General features: G+C 40.1%; 1 protein-coding gene and 1 pseudogene across 3 annotated transcripts in view; one reads left to right on the top strand and one right to left on the bottom strand.

The window, feature by feature from the left end:
* Positions 1-21652, bottom strand: part of IBTK (inhibitor of Bruton tyrosine kinase) — an 82375-nt gene extending 60723 nt beyond the window's left edge. Inside the window, exons 1-4 of one of the 3 annotated variants that reach the window (XM_012468852.2) lie at positions 21470-21652; positions 15596-16279; positions 3659-3755; positions 1412-1536 (exon numbers count right to left, since the gene is read on the bottom strand). In XM_012468852.2, the coding sequence (XP_012324275.2) occupies positions 1412-1536; positions 3659-3755; positions 15596-15916 (543 nt within the window). In that variant the 5' untranslated portion in view covers positions 15917-16279; positions 21470-21652. The remainder of the gene's footprint in view (positions 1-1411; positions 1537-3658; positions 3756-15595; positions 16280-21469) is intronic. The other 2 variants (XM_012468853.2, XM_012468854.2) reach the window with 2 other exon arrangements.
* LOC105728460 (succinyl-CoA:3-ketoacid coenzyme A transferase 1, mitochondrial-like) lies at positions 6254-8008 on the top strand (annotated as a pseudogene).
* Positions 21653-24314: the final 2662 nt, after the last annotated feature.

Genomic DNA, 24314 nt, shown 5'->3' with positions numbered 1-24314 from the left:
AAGGCAGAAAGAATATAACTAGGAAGTTGTAGGAAATATAAGCTGACATGGTAATTTAGGAAGTCTTGAAAAAGTTCTCACATTCCAAGCCGCAGAGTTTGGACTTTATCCAAAGGTGACTTAGCAGATATAGACATAATTAGCTCTTTTTTAATACAATAATTCTGGAGAAGAATATTATCGGGGGTTGGAAATGAATGGAGCCAAGGAGTCAAATTAGGACACTGTTGTCACTGTCCAAAAAAAGAACTTGAAAAGGACATGGCACCTAGGTTCATGAGACAGAGAAGAACTAAATAGACATGCTCTGAGGTAGCATCTTCAGGATTTAGAAACTGAGATTTATAGCATTAAAAACTGAATAGAGTAGTTTAGGAGTGGCAAAAAACACTTCAGAAATTCTAAATTTAAATATTTTGAAAGAATATCCACAGTACAACTGAAATAAAGCTCAAGAGAAAAACTGGGGCTAGAGATACACATACATACATACATACGTACACACAATGTTATACAGAAAGATTTGTTAACAGTAGTAGAATCTAGGGAAGTAGAAGATATCATGCATTGTAAGGATATAAGATCACAGACCAAATCTTTACAATAATAGCAATTAAAATTTTACAAGTACTTACATTTAAGAACTCAGGTTCATAAAAAGCAGCACTCATGCCTAGAGCACTTACGGAGAACTTTTTGAATCCCACACTTCCAAAAAATGCTTATCTGTCTCCATGTGATGAAATTTTAGTTCTATCTATTATCCAATCTGAGAACCGAGACTTAGACATAATTATTTATTGTCAGTGTGAATATAAATAATTAAATAGAATGGCTGGCAGTTTACCAAACCCTCAGTTAAAAATTCTACAGCCTTTCCAGACTGCTGTTATCCGACTTCACTTCAGATTAAATATACTTTTCACGATAAACAGCTTGGAACCTAAAAACGTTATTTCGTCACAAAAAAATGCAAGAAGGGTGTTGTTTCTAAATTGAAATTGTTTTATGTTTTACCGCCACCGAAATAAAAAAAGAACTCTGGTTCACTTATCAAAGATAACAATGAGCTTCAACAACAAATTCACTTGAAAAACAACTTAATATTATAACATTTGTTAAACAGAAAAGCTAGAAAATCAAGAGGTCTACCTTCTTAAACTATATATATGTATAGCATTTTCTAATTTCTAACACTAATTGTACAAATATCTCATATTTTAGGTATTTTACACAATCTAAATATAATTAAGGCTAACTAAAATAAAATTAGCAAAGTTCTATTGATTGATTTCTTCATTAAAATATGTTATTGCACCTTAAAGTTATGTAATCCACATGAAAAGCTGAATAATCAAATACAGTAGTTCTTTCTAATCTCTACAAGTATGCAGACTGTACTTCAAAATACCTGCTTGATATAAATCCCACTCCTGGAGAACAGATCCACCAACTCTGGATGATGTTTGCTATTCTGACTTCCATGACCCAGGGTAAAATTTGTATTATCACCCCAAGTATAAACATCTGCAGGATCTAAAATGAAAATTAGTTTTTACACTTATTACATTTTAAAACAAATATAAGAACTAATTTAACTACAATATTTAGAATATGCCAACACTCTTCTGTAAATGATTCTATTAATATGATATTAGATAATTCCAGAAATAGAAAATCTAAATCATAGTACAGGTCTGTCTCAATGCAAGCAATAAAAATATTTGTTATTTGTTCCTTTTTTTTTTTTTTAACTGTTGAGACGAGGTCTCACTATGTTGCCCAGGCCAGTCTTGACCTCCTGGGCTCAAGTGATTCTCCTACTTTGGCGCCCCAAAGTGCCAGTATTACAGGCATGAGCCACTCAGCCCAGGCTGTTCCTTGTTTCTTTAGCAGCTAAAGTTTAACTGCCAAATGAGTAAAAATACCACTTGCCATATCTACTTAGTTTCCATAAAAATAATATATAGAACTCTATCAAATGTAAGATATTATTAATCCATACACACAAAGGTTCTAAATGTAGCAAATGTGATATTACTGTTTGTACAGGAACACTAACTTTCAATACTTTGTATTTCACAGACACAAAATCACACTAGTGATTAGGGTGATGCCCATTAAACTGGAATAAAAATCACAGCTAAGTTCACGACATAAATCTTCATTTTTATTTTAGAAGACAAATAAAGTCCTAGAATGGAATTATCACTGTTACCTGCAACGCAGTATTCAGGGTAGAAGTAAAAATACAGAATGTGCCCCTACTTAGCTTGCTTACTAGTTAAATGCAAACTATATAGTGCTCCAATTAAATCTTTTCTTTTCCGCCAAATCTCAAAGAGCAAACAAACTGGAGGGATAAGTGAAACTGAGAATGTGTGAATAAAAGAATAATTGGGGCCAGGCGTGGTGGCTCATGGCTGTAATCCCAGCACTTTGGGAGACTGATGCAGGCAGATTGAGAAGTCAGGAGTTCAAGACCAGCCTGGCCAATACAGTGAAAATTGTCTCTACCGATAATACAAAAAAATGTAGTCCCAGCTACTCAGGAGACTGAGGCAGAAAAATCACTGAATCCGGGAGTCAGGGGTTGTAGTGAACTGAAATCAAACCACTGCACTCCAGCCTGGGCTACAGAGTGAGATTCTGTCTTTAAAAAAAAAAAAAAAAATTGGCTGGGCATAGTGACTCACACCTGCATTCCCAGCACTTCGGGAGGCTGAGGCAGGAGGATCACTTGAGTCCAGGAGTTCCAGATCAGCCTGGTCAACATGGCAAAACCTCATCTCTATAAAAAATACAAAAATTAACTGGGCATGCTGGAATGTGTCTGTATTCCTAGCTTCTTGAGGGGCTGGAGCAAGAGGATGGCTTAAGCTAAGAAGGTTGAGGCTGCAATGAGCCATGTTTGAGCCACTGCATTCCTGCCTGACTGACAAAGCAAGATCCTATCTCAACAACAACAAAAATAATAATAATTTCCAGAGACCCTACTCAACAACAACAAAAAGAATACTAATTTCCATTCCTTTTTCCCTCTACCTCAAATGCTGATGTTACTTTCTGAATATACATCAATTACTTTATAGTAGTTACAATTTTAACAGTCTTCTCATTTTAGATTGTACTTTTCTAGACATAAATATGGACTGAAATTTTAAAATGCAAAATAAAAGTGTTCTGAATATGAAACAAAAAATATCCAACATAGACCAAAGTAAAATTTCTTGGCAGATATCCACACCAAACAACTCTTCCCCACAACTTTAATAAGAATAAAATTTCATTTATATTTTCTGAGCTAAGCTGTACCCTAATAGAATACCTCTGTAAAAACTTTTTTTTTTTTTTTTTTGAGACAGTCTTGCTCTGTCACCCAGGCTGGAGTGCAATGGCATGATCTTGGCTCACTGCAACCTCCGCCTCCTGGGTTCAAGCGATTTTCCTGCCTCAGTCTCCTAAGTAGCTAGGATTACAGGTGTCCACCACCACACCTGGCTAATTTTTGCATTTTCAGAAGAGAAGAGGTTTTACCATGTTGGTCAGGCTGGTCTCGAACTCATGACCTCAAGTGATCTGCCCGCCTCAGCCTACCAAAGTGCTGGGATTACAGGTGTGAGCCACCATGTCTGGCCCATTTGTCAAATTTTCTTACCAGTATTCTTGAATACTACATGAGTTGGTCTATCCTTCATTACAAGATCCAAAGCTGACAAGCCTTCTTTATCTTGAATATACAGACTAACACCATGCTAAAACAAAAAAAGAAAAACATACATAAATATATATATTTTACCAATTACCTATAATCAGTAACTTCCTATTCTTATGTATCAAAAAAGTCAGATGATCAAGCCCATAAATACACTGAAAAAAATTAATAACAATTATCTCTCATACTCACATACATTTTTCTTTCACATACTGAAGAGAATAAGAAAAATCAAATATCCAATTCTTGCTGGAATAAGGAAGGACCAGAAAATGTAAAGAAATAAAAAAGGTAAATTTTAAATAAAAACTAACTGCATGTGAACATTTTTGATGGTAATGCAGTTCTGATGCCTATAAGTCCCTAGCTCTGGGTCTGTGTCTATGTGGGAGTGCATATGTACATAAACATATAACTCTTTTCACATTTAAAGAGCCATACTCAGCTGGGCGCGGGGACTCAAGGCTGTAATCCCAGCACTTTGGGAGGCCAAGGTGGGAGGATAATGAGGTCAGGAGTTTGAGACCAGCCTAGTCAACACAGTAAAACCCCTTATCTACTAAAAATACAAAAAATTAGCTGTGCGTGGTAGCGGGCACCTGTAATGCCAGCTATTTGGGAGGCTGAGGCAAGAGAGTGACTTGAATCTGGGAAGTAGAGGTTGCAGTGAGCCAAGATCGCGCCACTACACTCCAGCCTGGGCGACAGTGCAAGACTCTTGTCTCAAAAAATAAATAAATACACAAAAGCAGAATCTAACTCCTTAAGTACAAATAGAAAATAAATAAATAAATAATAGAAAGCCATACTTTGCCAGTCATGGTGGCTCATGCTTGTAATCCCAGCACTTTGGGAGGTGGGCAGACAACCTGAGGTCAGGCGGTCCACACCAGCCTGGCCAACATGGTAAAACCCCGTCTCTAGTAAAACCATAAAAATTAGCTGGGTGTGGTGGCATACATTTGAAATCCTAGCTACTCAGGAGGCTCAGGCAGGAGAATCACCTGAACCCAGGAGGAGATTGCAGTGAGTTGAGATTGCGCCACTGCACTCCAGCCTAGGTGACAAAAGAGAACTCCACCTGAATGAATGAATGAACGAATAAATAAATAAATAAAATAAAGAGCCATACTCCATGTTTTTACACATAATAGCTATAAAGATTTCAAGGCAATGGCAGTATAATATTTACATTAGGATTTAATCTTTATAATGCAATCATCCACAGCTCATCTTTTTTCATCTTAAATTCTACTATATCTATTACCGATATTAAGATAATTATATTCTTTTATTTTTTTGTTTTTGAGACAGTCTCGCTCTGTCACCCAAGCTGGAATGCAGTGGTGCAATCTTGGCTCACTGCAATCTCTGCCTCCCAGGTTCAAGTGATTCTCCTGCATCAGCCTCCCAAGTAGCTGGGACTACAGGCGTGTACCACTACACCTGGCTAATTTTTTGCATTTTTGGTAGAGACAGGGTTTCACCACGTTAGCCAGGCAGATCTCAAACTCCTGACCTCAGGTGATCTGTCAGTCTCAGCCTCCCAAAGTACTGGGATTACAGGCGTGAGCCACCGCGCCTGGCCATATTCTTTTATTTCTATATGTGTAATATATATTTTCTTATCTGTCTACTTAAATTTTATATCACTGTTTAATTGTGGCCTCCTGTAATTCACATATAGTTAGACTGTATCTAAAATCGAATGAGTGTTTCTGTGTTTTATTTAATTGTTATGAGTACATAGTAGGTGTGTCCATGTATGTGTGTTTTAGGAGGAAATTTAAAGTAATTTGTAATTTGTAGTACTCACAATTCAAATTCAAACACAAAATGTTTTCTGTCTCACTTACGTAAGGTAGTTAGTACACCCCATCCCTATCAGCACACTTTTCTGTCTCTGTGTCTTTTTAAACATGATGTAAAAAGAGAGCAATGTTCAATTCAGATTATTGTTACTTCATGATAGTATAAAATGAACTTTTTCAAGAATAATTTTAATGTTTGCTTACAGTTTAAGTATTTCAACATTTATTTAGACTTACCCATTTTAACTAGTTTAAGTCATCACTGCCTATACACACATAGCTTACCTAGGTACTTATAGACTGCAATGAACAATGAAGGTTTTAAATTCTAATGGTAATATGTTGGAATGCCGTTTGGGTTACTTAAGACAAATCGGATGTGTCCGCCTCGCGCCATAGGGCTCCAGTCAGGAGGCGCATTCTGGCACCCTCCCTCAGCTGGGGGGCGTGGGAGGAGGCAGGGAACCAGGGAGGGGTGGGTGTCACCGGAGGGAAGGAGCGAATGAGCATACCGTAGAGCGTCGTCCAGAGAGGAGTGACAGCGGCAAAATGGTGGACCGCTTCTCCCACTTCTACGAGGACCGACACTTCCCAGGTAATCACTTTGATCAATATGAGGAAGGACACTTAGAAATTGAACAAGCATCACTTGACAAGCCTATAGAATCACATCCTGGGACCGACACTCACACACGCGCTCCAGCCTCCTCCTGCTCCCGGCCCAAAGATGGCAGCTCTCAAACTCCTCTCCTCCAGGCTTCGGCTCTGCGCCTCTGCCCGCGGATCAGCGGGAGCCTGGTACAAGGGATGTGTTTGCTCCTTTTCCACCAGTGCTCATTGCCATAACGTACTAAGTTTTATACAGATCCAGTGGAATCTGTAAAAGACATCGCTGATGGTGCAACCGTTCTGGTTGGTGGTTTTGGGCTATGTGGAATTCCAGAGAACCTTATAGGTGCCTTACTAAAAACTGGAGTAAAAGGACTAACTGCAGTCAGCAACAATGCAAGGGTTGATGACTTTGGTTTGGGCCTTTTGCTTCGGTCCAATCAGATAAAACGTATGATTTCTTCATATGTGGAAGAAAATGCGGAATTTGAACGACAGTACTTATCTGGTGAATTAGAAGTGGAGCTGACACCACAGGGCACACTTGCAGAGAGGATCCGTGAAGGTGGGGCTGGAGTTCCTGCATTTTATACCCTCACAGGGTATGGGATCTTAGTACAAGAAGGAGGATCGCCCATCAAACACAACAAAGATGGCAGTGTTGCCATTGCCAGTAAGCCAAGAGACGTGAGGGAGTTCAATGGTCAGCACTTTATTTTGGAAGAAGTAATTACAGGGGATTTTGCTTTGGTGAAAGCTTGGAAGGCAGACCGAGCAGGAAACGTGATTTTCAGGAAAAGTGCAAGGAATTTCAACTTGCCAATGTGGAAAGCTGCAGAAACTACGGTGGTAGAGGTTGAAGAAATTGTGGATATTGGAGCATTTGATCCAGAAGACATCCATACTCCACAGATTTATGTACATCGCCTTATAAAGGGAGAAAAATATGAGAAAAGAATTGAGCGTTTATCAATCCGGAAAGAGGGAGATGGAGAAGCCAAATCTGCTAAACCTGGAGATGACATAAGGGAACGAATCATCAAGAGGGCCACTCTTGAGTTTGAGGATGGCATGTATGCTAATTTGGGCATAGGAATCCCTCTCCTGGCCAGCAACTTTATCAGCCCAAATATGACTGTTCATCTTCAAAGTGAAAACGGAGTTCTGGGTTTGGGTCCATATCCACGACAACATGAAGCTGATGCAGATCTAATCAATGCAGGCAAGGAACAGTTACTATTCTTCCAGGAGCCTCTTTTTTCTCCAGCGACTAATCATTTGCAATGATTAGAGGGGGACATGTCGATCTGACAATGCTAGGAGCGATGCAACTTTCCAAATATGGTGACCTAGCCAACTGGATGATACCTGGGAAGATGGTGAAAGGAACGGGAGGTGCTATGGATTTACTGTCCAGTGCCAAAACCAAAGTGGTGGTCACCATGGAGCACTCTGCAAAGGGAAATGCACATAAAATCATGGAGAAATGTACATTACCATTGACTGGAAAGCAATGTGTCAACCAGATTACTACTGAAAAGGCTATGTTTGATGTGGACAAGAAGAAAGGGCTGACTCTGTGCTCTGGGAAGGCCTGACGGTGGATGACATACAGAAGTGTACTGGGTGTGATTTTGCAGTTTCACCAAAACTCATGCCAATGCAGCAGATCGCAAATTGAAATGTGGATATTTGTACCAGGCTGCGTGTTTTTCATTTTAAAAACACAGGATTTAATTGAAAGGACATCAGTAATTATAATTGTGTATTTAACCAGTGGTTTTTTATTAGTTTTCTTCTAGTGTTTCAGGCTTTATGCAGCCATATAAACTGTTCTCTAGGCATGCTGTGACATTTTAATAAAAAGAAAAAGGAGTATATAAAAAAAAAGCATCCTGGGTTCATGCCTGTAATCTCAGGACTTTGGGAGGCTGGGGAGGGAGGATTGCTTGAGCCCAGGAGTTCTAGATCATCCTGGGCAAATAGTGAAACCTTGTCTCTACAAAAAATAAAAAAATTATCCAGGCATAGTGGTGTGTGCCCATAGTCCCAGCTACCCGTGAGGCTGAGGTGGGAGGATCGCTTGAGCCCAGGAGGTCAAGGCTGCAGTTAGCTAAAATTTTACCACTTGCCTGGGCAACAGAGCAAGACCCTCTGTCAAAACAAAAAAAAAAATGTCTCCTGGTTTTCCCCCATCAATGAAATAATCAGCTCCTTAGCCCAGTTTTCCAGGTTGCATGCTGTCATGTTATAATCTCAGCTGCTCAAGAGACTGAGGCAGGAGAATTGCTTGAACCTGCAAGGCAGAGGTTGTAGTGAACCAAGATTGTGCCATTGCACTCCAGCCTGGGCAATACAGCAAGACTCCATTTCAAAAAAAAAAAGAAATTATGGGAATCATTGTATCTCTACATATGGTCATGCAGGAGCTTATCGTATAAGGGCATCTTCAGGGAGAAGTATGCTACTGTTGACTAATTATCCGAATTTTGGAAATGGATTTTCACAGTTTGAATGCCAGAGTCTGATCAATTCAAGTGTGTTGAGAGGAACACAGGGACAGGTATAGTGGTCATGCCTGTAATCCCAGAAATTTGGGAGGTAGAAGCTGGAGGATTGTTTGAGGCCAGGTGTTCAAGACCAGCCTGGGCAACACAGCAAGACCCTGTCTCAATTTTTTAAAAAAGAAAAAAATTAATTAATTAAAAAGAGAGAAACCAAGAGGACAGGGCTTGAAATAGGTAGGATGTTCAGTTATTAAAATCTTTACTTTTTAATTTATACTTCTACAAATTCTATTCATTGATGAGATGTGGGAGAGATGCTCGATAAATACATTTTAATGAAAAAAAAAAAAGACAAAAGGATCTCCTCCTGCCTCATAGCAACAGATTTCTAATAAACTCTATTCACCCCATAATAGTAGGTAAATTCATTTATAAGCTTATTTAAAGCATCTAAGTATAAAACAAGTTTATAAGCCTGAACATTTCATGCCAATGCTCTATAAGGAACAGATGGATTTTACCCAGATAGTCCAGTACAAAACAGTGGTAACCCTATTTGAGATGTCTATCAGGAAATATAGGAAAGTTGTGACTTTCTTCCACAAAAGCAGAGCATAAGATAAAGACTTGCATGCAGGTAATATCCTTGAGAAGAGATCCTAGGAAGTAGCAGCAAGTGACCAGGAGACTAAATTAAGGAAAGAGGGAAAATCAATACAATATGTTAACAAGTAGGCCACTAAGGACACTTGTGCATGATCTTGACAGGACATTCTAATAGCCTTATACAGTATGTCACAGAATAAATGTACAATTATTGCTCTACAGGGGCCTAACTTTTCTTGTACTTTCAGTTGGCTATGCATGAATGCAAGCACAGAAGCATAAAATAAGAAGCATATAGTACATGCCAGAAACACGTACAGGTTATACCTACACAATGCTGCTAACAGCCTATGCACAACTGGACACTACATCTGTGGTTAGAGTAAGAGATGAAGCCAAGGGGCCGGGTGTCATGGCTCACGCCTGTAATCCCAGCACTTTGGGAGGCTGAGGTGGGCAGATCATGAGGTCAGGAGATTGAGACCATCCTGGCCAACATGGTAAAACCCCATCTCTACTAAAAATAGAAAAATTAGCTGGGTGTGGTGGTGTGTGCCTGTAGTCCCAGCTACTCGGGAGGTTGAGGCAGGAGAATCGCTTGAACATGAAGGTGGAGATTGCAGCGAGCCAAAATTGCACCACTGCACTCCAGCCTGGTGACAGAGCGACACTCCGTCTCAAAAAACAAAAACAAAAAAGGGATGAAGCCAAGATGACATGAAGTAGTCATCTGATGCACCAATCTTTTCAAACTGGTTATGAGCTAAGGTGAATGAACTAAGGTGAATGTATCTCTCTGACTACTGTCACTCACATACTGCCAAGAAAGTTAGGATCAAAGTACCTTTGAAGTTCCAAGACACATGTGCAGGATATGCAGGTTTGTTAAACAGGTAAGTGTGTGCCATGGCTACACAGGTAAACGTGTGCACAGCTGCACCTATCAAACCATCACCTAGGTATTAAGCTCAGCATGTATGAGCTACTTTTCCTGATGCTTGCCCTCCCTTAAACCCTGTCCCCCCAAAATATCTTGAGACTACATAATTTCCAGGGGGACAGAAGAGGGTTGTATTCTCCTCTCCTTCTTTCATGTCATCTTTTTTTTAAGGCAGGGCTTTCCTCTTGTCATCCAGACTAGAGTGCAGTGGCACAATCTCAGCTCACTGCAACCTCCACCTCCCAGGTACAAGTGACTATCGTTTCTCAGCCTCTCGAGTAGCTGGGATTACAGGCGTATGCCACCACATCCAGCTAGTTTTTATATTTTCAGTAGAGATGGGGTCTCATCATGTTAGCCAGGCTGCTCTCGAACTCCTGACCTCAGGTGACTGGCCTACCTCTGTATCCCAAAGAGCTGGGATTACAGGCATGAGCCATCATGCCTGGCCTCAAGTCTATTATTTATAAAGGTTTGATCACACAGTACTCTAATAAACTGGCCAGATGCCCTCCTACCAGAGAAAAAAGAAAATTAAGCATTATTTGATATTCAAATGACACTGTTATAACATCATAAGCCAGGAATCATTTTAATAGACTACTAGTCCCGCTATTTAATTATCAGGGTTGGGGCCTGGGCACAGTGGCTCACACCTGTAATCGCAGAACTTTGAGAGGCCAAGGCAGGTGGATCACCTGAGGTCAGGGGTTTAAGACCAGCCTGACCAACATGGTAAAACCTAATGTCTATTAAAAATACAAAATTAGCCAGGCATGGTGGCACATGTCTGTAATCCCAGCTACTTGGGAGGCTGAGGCAGAATAATCACTTGAACCCGGGAGGCAGAGGTTGCAGTGAGCCAAGATCATGCCATTGCACTCCAGCCGGGGCAACAAGAATGAAATACCATCTCAAAAAAAAAAATTAAGTTATCCGGGGAAGTAGGGACACAAAATTTTAATTGTTTATTATATTTAGTTTATACTTACTCTATTTTAGTTTGAGGAATATTTTCTTACTTATAATTTACAGTTAATTGTTTATGGCCTGTTTCTCTATTCTGTGAGGTATCTGATACCCCTTCAATAGCTTTTGTTTATGTTACCATAGGTGGTTACCATGGCACGCAAAAAGAACTCTTAATACATCAACATTTATTAAGCATTTTCCTATTTGTTCATTACTTTTTTTTTTAAGACGGAGTCTTGTTCTGTTGCCCAGGCTGAAGTGCAGTGACACGACCTTGGCACTACAACCTCTACTTTCTGGGTTCAAGTAATTCTCCAGCCTCAGCCTCCCGAGTAACTGGGATTACAGGCATGTACCACTATACCCGGCTACGTTTTGTATTTTTAGTAGATATGAGGGTTTGCCATGTTAGCCAGGCTGGTCTCGAACTCCTGATCTCAGGTGATCTGCCCGCCTTGGCCTCCCAAAGTGCTAGAATTACAGGTGTGAGCCACTATTCCCAGCCATTGTGGTTTTGGTTTATCTCCCCCTCGTAGAATAAAAACTTAAACAAAGAAGGGATTCTGTCTTGTTCATTGCAACATCCGTAGCACCTGGATTACTGCCTGGCACATATCAGGCACTCAAAAAATATTTGGTCCAAATGCTTCAGAGACTAGGATTAGTATATCATCTAATCCATACAACCTAGGATTCTGTTAAGTCTTCTGTTTACATATGAGAAAAACTAAAGCAAGTTATTCCAGAATAATAAGTAAACTGCCAGTATAAAAGAGCAATGGTATAGCAACGACAGATACAGCAGGACCCACAAGCATAAACAGTCTTTAACACCCATGCATCCCGTCATGGAATCTAGAAGCCAAAAAAAAAAAAAGCTGCACAAGATAAAATGTCTCTATTCCAACTTTTTGTAGGCAACAAGTTTCTGTTAAGATTTTATATCTTTGACAATCAGGAACTGACAATTTTACTGTGCAATTTAGAAATGTCATAACTGTAAAGTTTTATCAAATGCGAATTCAGCTAAAACGTGTGTGGTTTCTTCTTGATAATCCATAATACCTGAAGTGCTACAGCTGGCATAAGAGATGGAACTGACATGAAAACACCTATCACTGCACCCCTTCCAATTCAAGAAGTGTTAGGTCAAAGGAAAAAAACTATGCTGAACAAAAACAGTCTACCAACATGAGAATGCTGAATGATCAAAAGAGGATTTAGGGGAAAACTATCAGTAGAATTCATCCACTGTTATATAGATATCACTGATCAGCAGATCTCTGATGCTAACCTGAGAGTCAAGCTAAGGGCAAGGTGGCCAAGGCACAATTCCCTGGCTTCTATGAGCCAAGGTGGTTAGAGTGATTGAGGATTTCCACAGGGCAATAAAATTCCAAAGGGAGGAAAGGACCAAAATTCAGTCCAGACCATAACTATTTCAAACTGTAGCCCTAAATGCTAACACCTGAATGGCAACCCCTAGGATGGCAGGAAACCCAAACCCAGGGACCTTCTCAAGCTCAACAGGGTTGGCAGTCATCCAACTTTCCAGCAGAAACTGAAAACAACAAAGCCAAGGTTTCACAGATGGAAAGGGGTAAGAATGGAGGTGACAGATGCTTTAACGCTTACTAACCTAGCTTTCCCTATAATTGCAATAAGGGAATTAAACAGATGCCGCAAGTTTTCAGATATAAGAGAAATCAACTCTACCATTAACAAACTTAGAAATGCTTTTCTTCATGGATAGTCCCTGGGGGAAAAAAGCAAGAAAAGTACTATTATTATTCTCTTTTTATAGATAAAACTGAGGTTCAAGATTCAATAATTTGTCCAACATGATTCAGTAAGTAGTAGTAGTAGATCAGTAGAGTTTAACTCCAAAAAAGAATATTTTACTATTACTATATAATAAAAATTCTTCTGATCAGTAAATGTTACCACATAAAAGCCTCTACAGAAATATTTTTTAAGTCAAAATTAAGTGTAGACACTGAAGGTAAGCTTCTTAACTTGACTACAAGTCCCTTAAGGACCGGAACTGTTTTGTTCTTTTCTGTGTCCTCCACAAACTTGTACGACAAAATGCCCATACAAAAAAATTGTTAAATTTAAGGATGGACACGGTGGTTCATGCCTATAATCCCTGCACTTTGGGAGGCTGAGGCGGGCATATCACTTGAGGTCAGGAGTTCAAGACCAGCCTGGCCAACATAGGGAAACCCCGTCTCTACTAAAAATACAAAAATAAGCCACGCACGGGCCTGTAATCCCAACTACTCGGAAGGCTGAGGCAGAAGAATAGCCTGAACCTGGGAGGCGGAGGATGCAGTGAGCTGAGATCGCACCTCTGCGCTCCAGCATGGGCGACAGAGCAAAAAAAAAAAACTGTCTCAAAAAAAAAAAAACTGTTAAATTTAAAACTCATGACTTCTGATAGTGAGTTTGTAATTTGCATTCATTAGTGAAATGACATTGGAGTGTATCTCAAAACACTTCATTATTTGCCTATTCAGTACAACACATGTAATCTACTAGAAAGAAAACTTTATATAAATTAAGCAATTTTAATGATCAATTTTGTTTTTTGAGACAGAGTCTTGCTCTGTCGCCCAAGCTGAAGAGTAGTGATGTAACCTCAGCTTACTGAAACCTCTGCCTCCCGGGTTCAAACAATTCTCCTGCCTCACCCTCCCAAGTAACTAGGATTACAGGCATGTGCCACCACACCCAGCTAATAATTTTTGTTTTTTGTTGTTTGTTTTTTATAAAGACGGGGTTTTACCATTTGGTCAGGCTGGTCTTGAACTCCCGACCTCAAGTGACCTACCCACCTTGGCCTCCAAAGTGCTTGGATTACAGGTGTGAGCCACCACGCCCGGCCCAATTTTTGTATTTTTAGTAGAGACAGGGCTTCATCATGTTGGCCTGGCTGATTTTGAATTCCTGACCTCAGGTGATTCACTTGCCTCAGCCTCCCAGAGTGCTGGGATTACAGGGAAGAGCCACCACACCCGGCCATCAATTTCTTTTTTTGAGACAGTCTCGCCCTGTCACCTAGGCTGGAGTGCGGTGGCACGATCCTGGCAAACTACAGCCTCCACCTCCTAGGCTCAAGGGATTCTTCATGCCTCAGCCTCCCAAGTAGCTGAGACTACAAGCACACACTATCACACCTGGCTAATTTTTGTATTTTTTTTTTTTTGAGACAGAGTTTCGCTCGTGTTGCCCAGGCTGGAGTGCAATGGCGCGATCTTGGCTCACCGCAACCTCCGCCTCCTGGGTTCAAGCAATTCTCCTGCCTCAGCCTCCCAAGTAGCTGGGATTATAGGCATGCGCCACCGTGCCCAGCTAATTTTTTGTATTTTTAGTAGAGATGGGGTTTCACCATGTTGACCAGAATGGTCTCGATCTCTTGACCTAGTGATCCACCCGCCTCAGCCTCCCAAAGTGCTGGGATTACAGGCGTGAGCCACCGTGCCTGGCTAATTTTTGTATTTTTAGTAAAGATGGGGTTTCACTATGTTGGTCAGTCTGGTCTTGAACTCATAACCTCAAGTGATTAACCCAACCTCGGCCTCCCAAAGTGCTAGGATTACAGCATAACCCACTACACCCGGCCTTATCAGTTTCTTTAGAACTATAAATACCATATGCTAACTAAACAAGAAATGAACATACTACTCAAAAACACAATTCCTAAATAATGTTCAACAACTAGTATCCTTTTAAAGTTAATAATATAGTTATTTAAGAATAAACCATATTTTTTTAAATACTAAAAGCTATTGTTATGAAAATTTCAACTGGGAAATTTTCAACTGGGAAATTAGACTGGGGCAGTTCACACGTAAGCAAATAGAAAGCCAGTAAACAGTAAAATGAAACTAGAGTCTTTACCAATCAGAAACCACCAACCAACCTCTAACTAGAGTCTTTCCACTCTAACCAATTAAATATATTTTCTTTGTCTTTCTTCTGCATTGGCCTATAAAAGCTCACTGCTCAGGCTGCAGCACAGCTTTCTGAGCCTCTTCTGGTTCTGAAGGTTGCCCGATTCATAAATTATTCTTTGCTCAAATAAATTTTCCTTATTTAATGTAAAGTTTTTCTTTTAATAATATATAAGGCTCATTAAATGATGTACGGAATTTAGTTCAAAATGATATGAGATGTATAAATAACACAAAATTGGCCAATAGTTCATTATACATAGTAAGCTTTGATAAACATTTTAAATTTTATATCACAAAAAGTTAAGTAAAAAGGATATATGAAATTTTAATTCCAAACATGAGTTATAATATTAAGAGATAGCAAACAAGTGAAAAAAAATGCAAATCTTTTCCAAAAAGTATGTAGGATGTATGAAAATGATTAAGAAAAACATATTCCAGACTAAATATGTTTAAAATAAGCAAATAACACTTACCTTCAGTAGAGACCAAACACAATCAATATGTCCATAAAAAATGCTCCTGTGTAGTGCTGTCCATCCTGACTCTTTGTCTTTCACCAACAGATCCACTCCTTTCTGAATAAGCCAATCTAACACTCCTTTCTTTCCACAGGAGGAAACAAGGTGGAGGGCATTCCTGCCAAAAACATCCTTGATAGTTGCAGCATTGCAACAATGACTGGAGAGAAAGGCCTTAATCTGGTTTTCACTCCCCTTTGTTACCACAGAAAGGATATCCAAAGCATGCTTCAGGGATCGACACTTTGATGTGCAGTCAGGCATGGGTGAATTCATCCTAATTGTTTTTATATTGCTTACTTTGGAATCGTTAGATAAAATTAGTTTTAAAAAATGAAAAAGCCAGGACACAAAGGTGCTAACTGAGGAAGAGTTACAGAGAATAAATGACCTTTTCAGGATAATTAAATCCTCCTGACAATAGTATAAAACTATATATCTTTATACAATTTTTTGGCACTTAAATGAAAAAAATTGTAAATAGCTCTATAAAGTTTATATCAAATACAAGTTTCTCATTTAAAAAAATTCCACAGTTTCAAAATTATTCCTGGAGGCAAGCACCAAGGGGGAGTGAGGAGGGGAACTCCCCCTCCACACTGTCTGATTCTTTTAAATATCCATAATTGCAAGGGTGACCTGTAAGAGAAGGAGAAAAGATAAAATAAAAATTCAAAATCTGTTTCTCACTCTCCTTAAGTACTTTAGAACACAACTACCTCCATATTTATTGGAATACAAAACTTGTGGGAATTATTTATATCCTACTACTCAAAGTCATCACCAAGGTCTGCTTTTTCACAAAAAAATTTGCAACCTCCGGCATAAATGCATTAATTCCCTTTTTTCCTTAAATCTGTCAATCTTTCATATTTACAGTACCTATATTTATGCCAGTCATCCTTACTCCATCTTCCACTATAATGTTTAAAGTTAATCTATATTTGTTGTGCTCTGGAGTTTCTCTCTTTCCTTCCAGTCCTTCATTCCTTCTATGCTGTATTTTTACACTCTAGTAGGTATGTCCCCACAAGCTATAAATATGCTCAAATCTACCATCTTTCTAAGAATCCCATCCCAAACCTATACCCCCTAAAACTATATCATTACCACCAACACAACAATAACCAAAACTCTAAAAGTAATGGCCATTACTTTTAATGGCAAAACCCACAATCGCTTTTGCACCAACCTAATAGCTCCAAATCTGTTTCTACTAGCCTATACATTCTGTAATCTGATATAGATATAGTCCTTATAAAAATCATTCCCCCCTTAAAATGTTGATTTGAACCAAAAAAAAAAAGGAACAAAATAAAACAAATAAAAATGGTAGCAAAGAGAAAAACAGGTACCAAACCTCAAGTAGTTTAAAAAGTTAAAAATGGAAAACATGATACAGTAGTTCCCATTATCCATTTGCTTTCCATGATTTCTATTAACCACAATCAACCTCAGCCACAAATATTAAATAAAAATTTTAGAAATAAGCAATTTATGTTTTAAATTGCATGCCATTCTGAGCAGAATGATGAAATCTCATATTGTCCCACTCCAAACCACTCCACCTTGCCTGAGACATGAATCATCCATTTGTCCAGCATTGCCATACTGTACATGCTACCAACCCTATAGTCACTGAGTAGCCCTCTTGGATATCAGATTGAAAAAACATAGCAAATATAGGGTCCAGTACTAGCTTCAATTTCAGGGATTCACTGGGGGTTTTAGAATGTGTCTTTGGATAAGTAGGGACTACTGTATGTGGTAAAATAGTCCATCCAGTTAATTTCATTTTTTTAGCTCTAAAACCCCACCATCTTTCTATTTTCAGTGTATGTATAATACCTGGAAGGAACTACTTTTTGGTGAATCACTCAAAGCTTAAATTAAAGAATTAAGAAACAACAGAAGAGAATTCCCTAATTCATTCGTATATATAATTTAAACATCTAAAGGGGAAAAAAGAATATTAAATATAAAAGGCATTCCATACTATCATATAGAGAAAGCAGCACCTACAGAATACTATGAACATAAATATGGAAGTGATCGAGCTAGGGTTTCTTAGAGTTTTACATATACAGATTCAAATATAGCAATGTCAGCTGTCATCAGTTATATAACTAAAAAATTACATGATCTCTCCAAGTCATTTCTTCATCTGAAAATAGAGACAATCCACCCACCTCACAGGGTTACTATAATGAAAAATGAAACTACCTAATATGGTACCTGGCACTAAAAACTACAAAAAATAATAGTTTTCATTACTACTGTATATTCAGTCACAAAAAGATAATAAATTTTAACTCCAAAATCCATGTTTGAGCTTCATTATCACTGTTACCACTTCTCCAAAGAAACCATTATCGCTAAAGTTACTAATGACCTCCAAATTATCAAATGCTTTTGGATATTTTCAATTTTTATCTTACTTACCTTCCTTGCTTTATGTCTTTAAAACCTCCTTCCCTTAAGGAGTCTAAAAGAGATCCTGAGCCAGGCGTGGTGTCTCATGCCTGTAAACCCAGCACTTTGGGAGGACCAGGCAGGCAGATCACCAGAGGTCAGGAGTTCAAGACCAGTCTGGCCAACATGATGAAACCTCATCTCTACTAAAAACACAAAAATTAGCTGGGCATGGTGGCAGGAGCCTGTAATCCCAGCACTTTGGGAGGCTGAGGCGAGTGAATCACCTGAGATCAGAAGTTTGAGACCAGCCTGGCCATCATGAGGAAACCCCGACTCTACTAAAAATATAAAAATTAGCTAGGCACGTTGGTGGGCACCTGTAATCCTAGCTATTTGGGAGGCTGAGGCAGTAGAATCACTTGAACCTGGGAGGCTGAGGTTGCAGTGAGCTGAGATCACACCATTGCATTCCAGCCTGGGCAACAAGAGTGAAACTCCATCTCAAAGAAAAAAAAAAAAAAAAAAAGAGAGAGAGAGAGAGAGAGATCCTGCAAGGGCAGGAAGTCACAGAGGCATTTAAGCATGGGCTCTCTCTCTCAACCACTTATTCCTAGGGCATTATCGCTTCCCCTGGCCTTCTAATGCTGGGTTTCTCTCAAATGTTCTATCCTCAGTCCTCTAACTTCATATTCTCCCTAGATAGTTTCAACCCTTTTCATGCTTTTAACTCTACCCTACACATGATTATAAATCCTCAAATCTGTCTTTTGCTCACATATTTCTCCCAAATTCCAGGCCCATATTTCTAATGCCTATTGTACTTCTTAGCTACGTATTCAAAAACTGCTTATTGAAAGGGAATAAAGCAAAAGAAATAAACATTTAAACACCTAATACATATGGAATGCTTTACAGCAGACAGGACAAGTAAACCACCCAAATCATACCACCAGTAAAAGAGGGAGTCAGACTTCAAACACAGATCTGTTTAATGAGGTCCATGCTATTTCTGCTACACTATACTGTCTTCTTCAGCGCATCCACAGTAGGATCACAAGGCATTGGAAATATAAAAATAATTAGGATCTAAATATCTTACATAAAATGAAATACAGGTTAATGGATAATACTCAGGTGGATGCATAGCTAGTTTAACGTATGTACTGACTGAACAAAACTTATCATCTATTACACGGTTCCCATCATCAAAGAGTAACAGTCTGGTAGAAGAGACTAATTTTATTTATGCAAGTAACTAAAACATATCATGATTATAAACCTACGGTCAAGATAAAACAAGTGACACAGGAATAGGGAAGACTCTCTATAGGAGATGTATAAACTATGCATAAACTAAGCCTTAAAAGGTGAGTACCAGCCAAGCACGGTGAATCATGCCTGCAGTCCCAACACTTTGGGAGGCTGAGGCAGGTAAATCACTTGAACCCAGGAGTCTGAAATCAGCCTGGGCAACATGGTGAAACCCGTCTCTACAAAAAAAAAAAAAATATATATATATGTATATATATAAAAAAATTAGTTGTAGTGGCACATCCCTGTAGTCTCACCTACTGTGGAGGCTGAGGTAGGAGGATCACTTGAGACTGGTTAGTCGAGGCTACAGAGAGCCAAGATCATGCCACTGCACTCTAGCCTGAATGACTGGGTGAGACTCTTTCTCAAAAAAAAAAAAAAGAGTACCATATGCATTCTGGGTGAGAGCACATTTGCGGCAGAGGGGATAGTAAATATAAAAGAACTAGAATCATCTTGGCCCATTCCAAAATTTCTAAATAATTCAGAAGACAGAATAGACAGGATTTTGAACAGCCTTATGTGCCTTTCCTTAGAGAGAAAAAAAAAAAGGTAGGCCATCCAAAGACATACTTAGGATCTTGAACTGACAAGATGTGGTTAGGTAATTCCCAGGTTTTTGAATCAGATAACAGACACGGAAACTAGGAAGAACAGTAAGGGGTCAATACTTTGGAAGTGAGAAAAGCAAAACAAACCTAAACAACAGAAGAAACAATAATTACAGATGAAATTTTCTTTTATACATTATACATAGTGCTCTACATAGATATAATCCCTATTTCAGCCTGATTAGTGCCCCTGTAAATATGATCACCTTCATTTTCTGATGAGGAAATTCACGTGAAAGTTTAAAAAGCCTACCTAAAATAATATCAACACAAAAGCATTGTTGATCCTACATATTCTACAATACCAAACTGCTCTCCCAAAAGGTAGTTAGAAAAATTTCAATGAGAAGTAGTATAGTGTAGGAGAAAAGAGTACTATGAAATTCAATTCAAAAGAACTGATTTTAAAAGCAGTTTGGTAGGGCAGCTGGAGACTCAGAAGCTGAAGATGCAAGCGATTCTGCCTCAGCCTTCCAAGTAGCTGGTATTACAGGCGCGAGCCACCACGCCCGGCTTACAAAATTTCTTGAAGTAAACTCTAGTTTTACTAAAGTTTCTGCAAATGTTTGCAAATGTAATTATTTTTAGAAAACAGTTCTGTCCTCATCTACCTTGCTTCAATTTCTAAAACAAATAAAAGTCAAGGAATTCAAAATACAAAAAGGAGAGAAATGATCAAGAAGGAGCTGGCAAGCCTGAGAATTTACACCACTTTATGGGCAATGAAACACTACTGCTCATAAAAATCATATCCTTTCAGTATTTCTGATAAATTTCAAATGGTCTACTTCGAGGCGTAAGTTAAAAGGTGCTACATGAATCTCTGGCTAACACACACCGAAGTTTTATAACTAAGTTGGAAAATAGGAGTCAAGGACGGCCTGTGTTACCTAATCCACAGCTACACTGAAACTCTTTGAGCCACGCAGCTCTGCCTATTACAAAAACAAAAGCCCTGTCTTCTCTGTCTCTCTCACCCCCACCCTCCAAAAAGAATCGGTTCTTTTTTACACAGCAATGACCACTTTAATTAGAGTTCACGATCTGCTTCTGGACAAAGTCAGTATCCCCAGGGTGGACTGAAACTTGTGACTCCAGGAAGGGGATAAGGAACATGAGTGCCCATAGGAACGGCTTCAAATCCAAGGCTCGAAGGAAAGTGACACCACACAACTATCACAACTAGGAATGCAATGTCGCTGGAGGGCGTGTCCGGCAGGACTGGAACGTAGCGCGCCACCGAGACAGGCCATTCATAGCTGAGGGGGGCGGTAGGGAGCAGCTGCAGGGACCCCGGCCACTCGACCCTCTCCGCGCAGCCTCGCGCGAAGCCCTGCGGCCTCGGGGCCGCAGAGTCCCCTCCCCACAGTCCCCCTGCGCCGGCGTCCGCAGCCACCCGCACTCTCCGGAAGGCGAATACTCTCCCCTTGCCCCCGGGGCTGAAGGGAAGCGGCTTCGCACGGTCCGGCAGTTCCGAGCCCACCCTCACCAGTCGCTAGATGAAACTGCGCCGGTGGATTCCGCAGGGTCCACATACAGCCACACAGGGACTCATCCTCAGTGAAGCCAATAAGAGAAACCGAAGGGCGCCAGAGGGGCCCGTCCCCAGACCCGGGTCAGTTCTGGAGGCGGCTGCAATACGGCCGCAACTACAGGAATCGGAAAGAGGGATGTGGAGGAGGGACCCGAGCAGGCGGTACTCAGTAATAAGGCGAGCGCTGATTGGCTGGGGCTCGTGTATGCCTCTTGATGATTGGCTGGTGCCTGCCCAGAAGGTTTCGCGTGGCAGAACCTCTGCCGTGGCCTTTTCTCTGGCGGCCCGAAGGAACTTGACCTCGCCGGCCTTGGGGCCGCTGGCTCACGCCAGGGGGCGGGGAAGGGAGAAAGACAGACCTCAACGGGAGACTCTAGGTCAACAGCGGTGATGGGAGTGTCCCTTTCAAGGCCAGCCATCTCTCAGTTAGAAACGTCTTTTCAGGCAGCTGGAGATTATGTAGAGGGGCTAAACCCCAGTGGAGAAGGAGACCTGACCAGATGCCTTGGATACCCGGTCACTACGCAGCAGAAGCCAAGTGCACAGACGTCTTGCAAAGAAGAGCTTCCTCCTATAGCCCTAATATAGGGTCACTGCAAAGCCAAAGGTGTCGTCTCCGTAGACCCAGCCTCACCCTTCTTTGGCTCGCTATCTACCCGGATTATCTGGCAGTCACTCCCTTGGTCGGAAGGCATCACTGCCCTCTTAGATCGCCACCGTGGGACTAGCTGCCAGCCCGGGTCACGCCACTCAGTGCCTGACACCAGGCTTGCACTGGGTTTTTTCCACTTGAACTCTGAATCTAAAGGCCATTTAAAAAGTGGCCGAGTGAAAAATAGGAGGGATAGTAGCCAATAATCAATACTAGGGTAGTGAATGGGAAACCTACTGCTGCTTGAATGCCTAATACAGTAAGCACTCGGTAAATGATTGTTCAAGGAGGAGTAGTGTGACTCAGAACAAACGACACTAGGAGTCACAAGTTGGCTGTACAGCTCTGCCACGTTGTGAATTTTTTTTTTTTTTTTTTTTTTTTTGAGACGGAATTTCGCTGTTTCCCAAGCTGGAGTGCGATGGCGCGATCTCGGCTCACCGCAACCTCTGCCTCCTGGGTTCAGGCAATTCTCCTGCCTCAGCCTCCTGAGTAGCTGGGATTACAGGCACGAGCCACCATGCCCAGCTAATTTTTTGTATTTTTAGTAGAGACGGGGTTTCACCATGTTGACCAGCACGTTGTGAATTTTACAAGCCACTGCGTCTACCTCATCTCTAAAAGAAAGGAGTTGCGCATGTCTTCTTAATGCACACTGAGCTATACTTGCTCTCATTTGAAGCCTTTTTTGTGGTAGAGTAGATTTCTAGCCCAAAGCCACACAGCTGCTTAGCCAAAGAGAAAGGGAGACTAGGACCCAGCCCTCCTGCTGCCCTTCCCAGTACAAAATTGTTTCTTTGCTCTTTATTCCAAATACCCTACTTCCTACAAAACAAAAACCGGTTTGTAATGTAAAAATCGAGTGATTTTGAAAATAAGCTCAAGTTGTATCTCCGGATGTTAGAAAAAAGAAAAGCTACATACGATGACTTTTATATTCATGAACAAAGAAGCCAATAATGGCAAATAAAGCTACTAGTATAAATAAATGCATTAACCTGTGTTAATAACTTTTCTGTCTCTTGTATCTGGGCAAGTTAATTCACTTTTCTGAAGCCTCAGTTTCCTCATTTGCAAAATGGGAGAAATAATGTATTTTGGGGTTGTGAAAATGTAATTGTAGAGATATATAACACTTAGCAGAGAGCCTTAGTAGCACATAATTATTCTTCATAAATAATGCTAATAAATAATTTCTTCAGTGGCTGAATTATTCCAAGCAGGCATTCATTAATTTAAAAATTATGACCAGGCAAGGTGACTCACACCTGTAATATCAGCACTTTGGGAGGCAGAGGCAGGTGGATCACTTGAGCCCAGGCAACGCCAGCCTGGGCAACATGGTGAAACCCTGTCTTTACTAAAAATACAAAACAATTAGCCAGGCATGGTGTCACATGCCTTTGGTCCCAGCTACTCAGGAAGCTGAGGTGGGAGAATACCCTGAGCCCTGGGAGGTCAAGGCTGCAGTGAGCCAACATCATGCCACTGCATTCCAGCCCAGGTAACCCGAGTGAGGCCCTGTCTCAAAAAATAATAATGAAATAAAAGTAAAAATTACCAGGTCTCAGGCAATTTGTGGTAAGCACTGGGGATCCAACAGTGAACAAAAATACATGTAGACCCAGATATTCCCAAACATATCAAATTGCAACGTTTAGAAGGATTACAAAGAATACTGTGATAGATTTAATCTGACTTCCTAAAGATGTGACACATGAACTAAAAAATGAGCAGGCGTTAACTCAGATAACTAGATAACTAGGAAATAAGTAGATGAAGCAGGAAAGAAATAACATTTCAAGCCAAGGGATGTAGAATTGCTCCCTTTTTCCCGGGAAAATTAGATGCTTTCAAAGCTACTGATTATTTGCAAAACAAACTATTAAAATAATTAGGAAATGTACAAATGAAATACAAGTAAATGAAAAATATGTTGTAGATGTGGTTAGGGAGGAAGAAATCAAAATTAGCCATTTGGTTTGATTTTTTAAAATATTTTGTGTTTACACAAAGAATAGGTCAAAATATATCTACAATGATTGTCTCTGTGATGGGATTATGGGTGATTCTTAATTTCTATCATTTTGACTTGTAATTTTCATTACAATAATTTAAATATTACTTAAATTATTAAAAAATCAAAGT

Source organism: Aotus nancymaae, unplaced genomic scaffold, assembly GCF_030222135.1.
Source record: "Aotus nancymaae isolate 86718 unplaced genomic scaffold, 86718_ANA_hifiasm-v0.15.2.pri h1tg000040l, whole genome shotgun sequence".
Classification (NCBI taxonomy): Eukaryota; Metazoa; Chordata; class Mammalia; order Primates; family Aotidae; genus Aotus; species Aotus nancymaae.
This window is presented reverse-complemented; position numbering and strand designations above follow the sequence as displayed.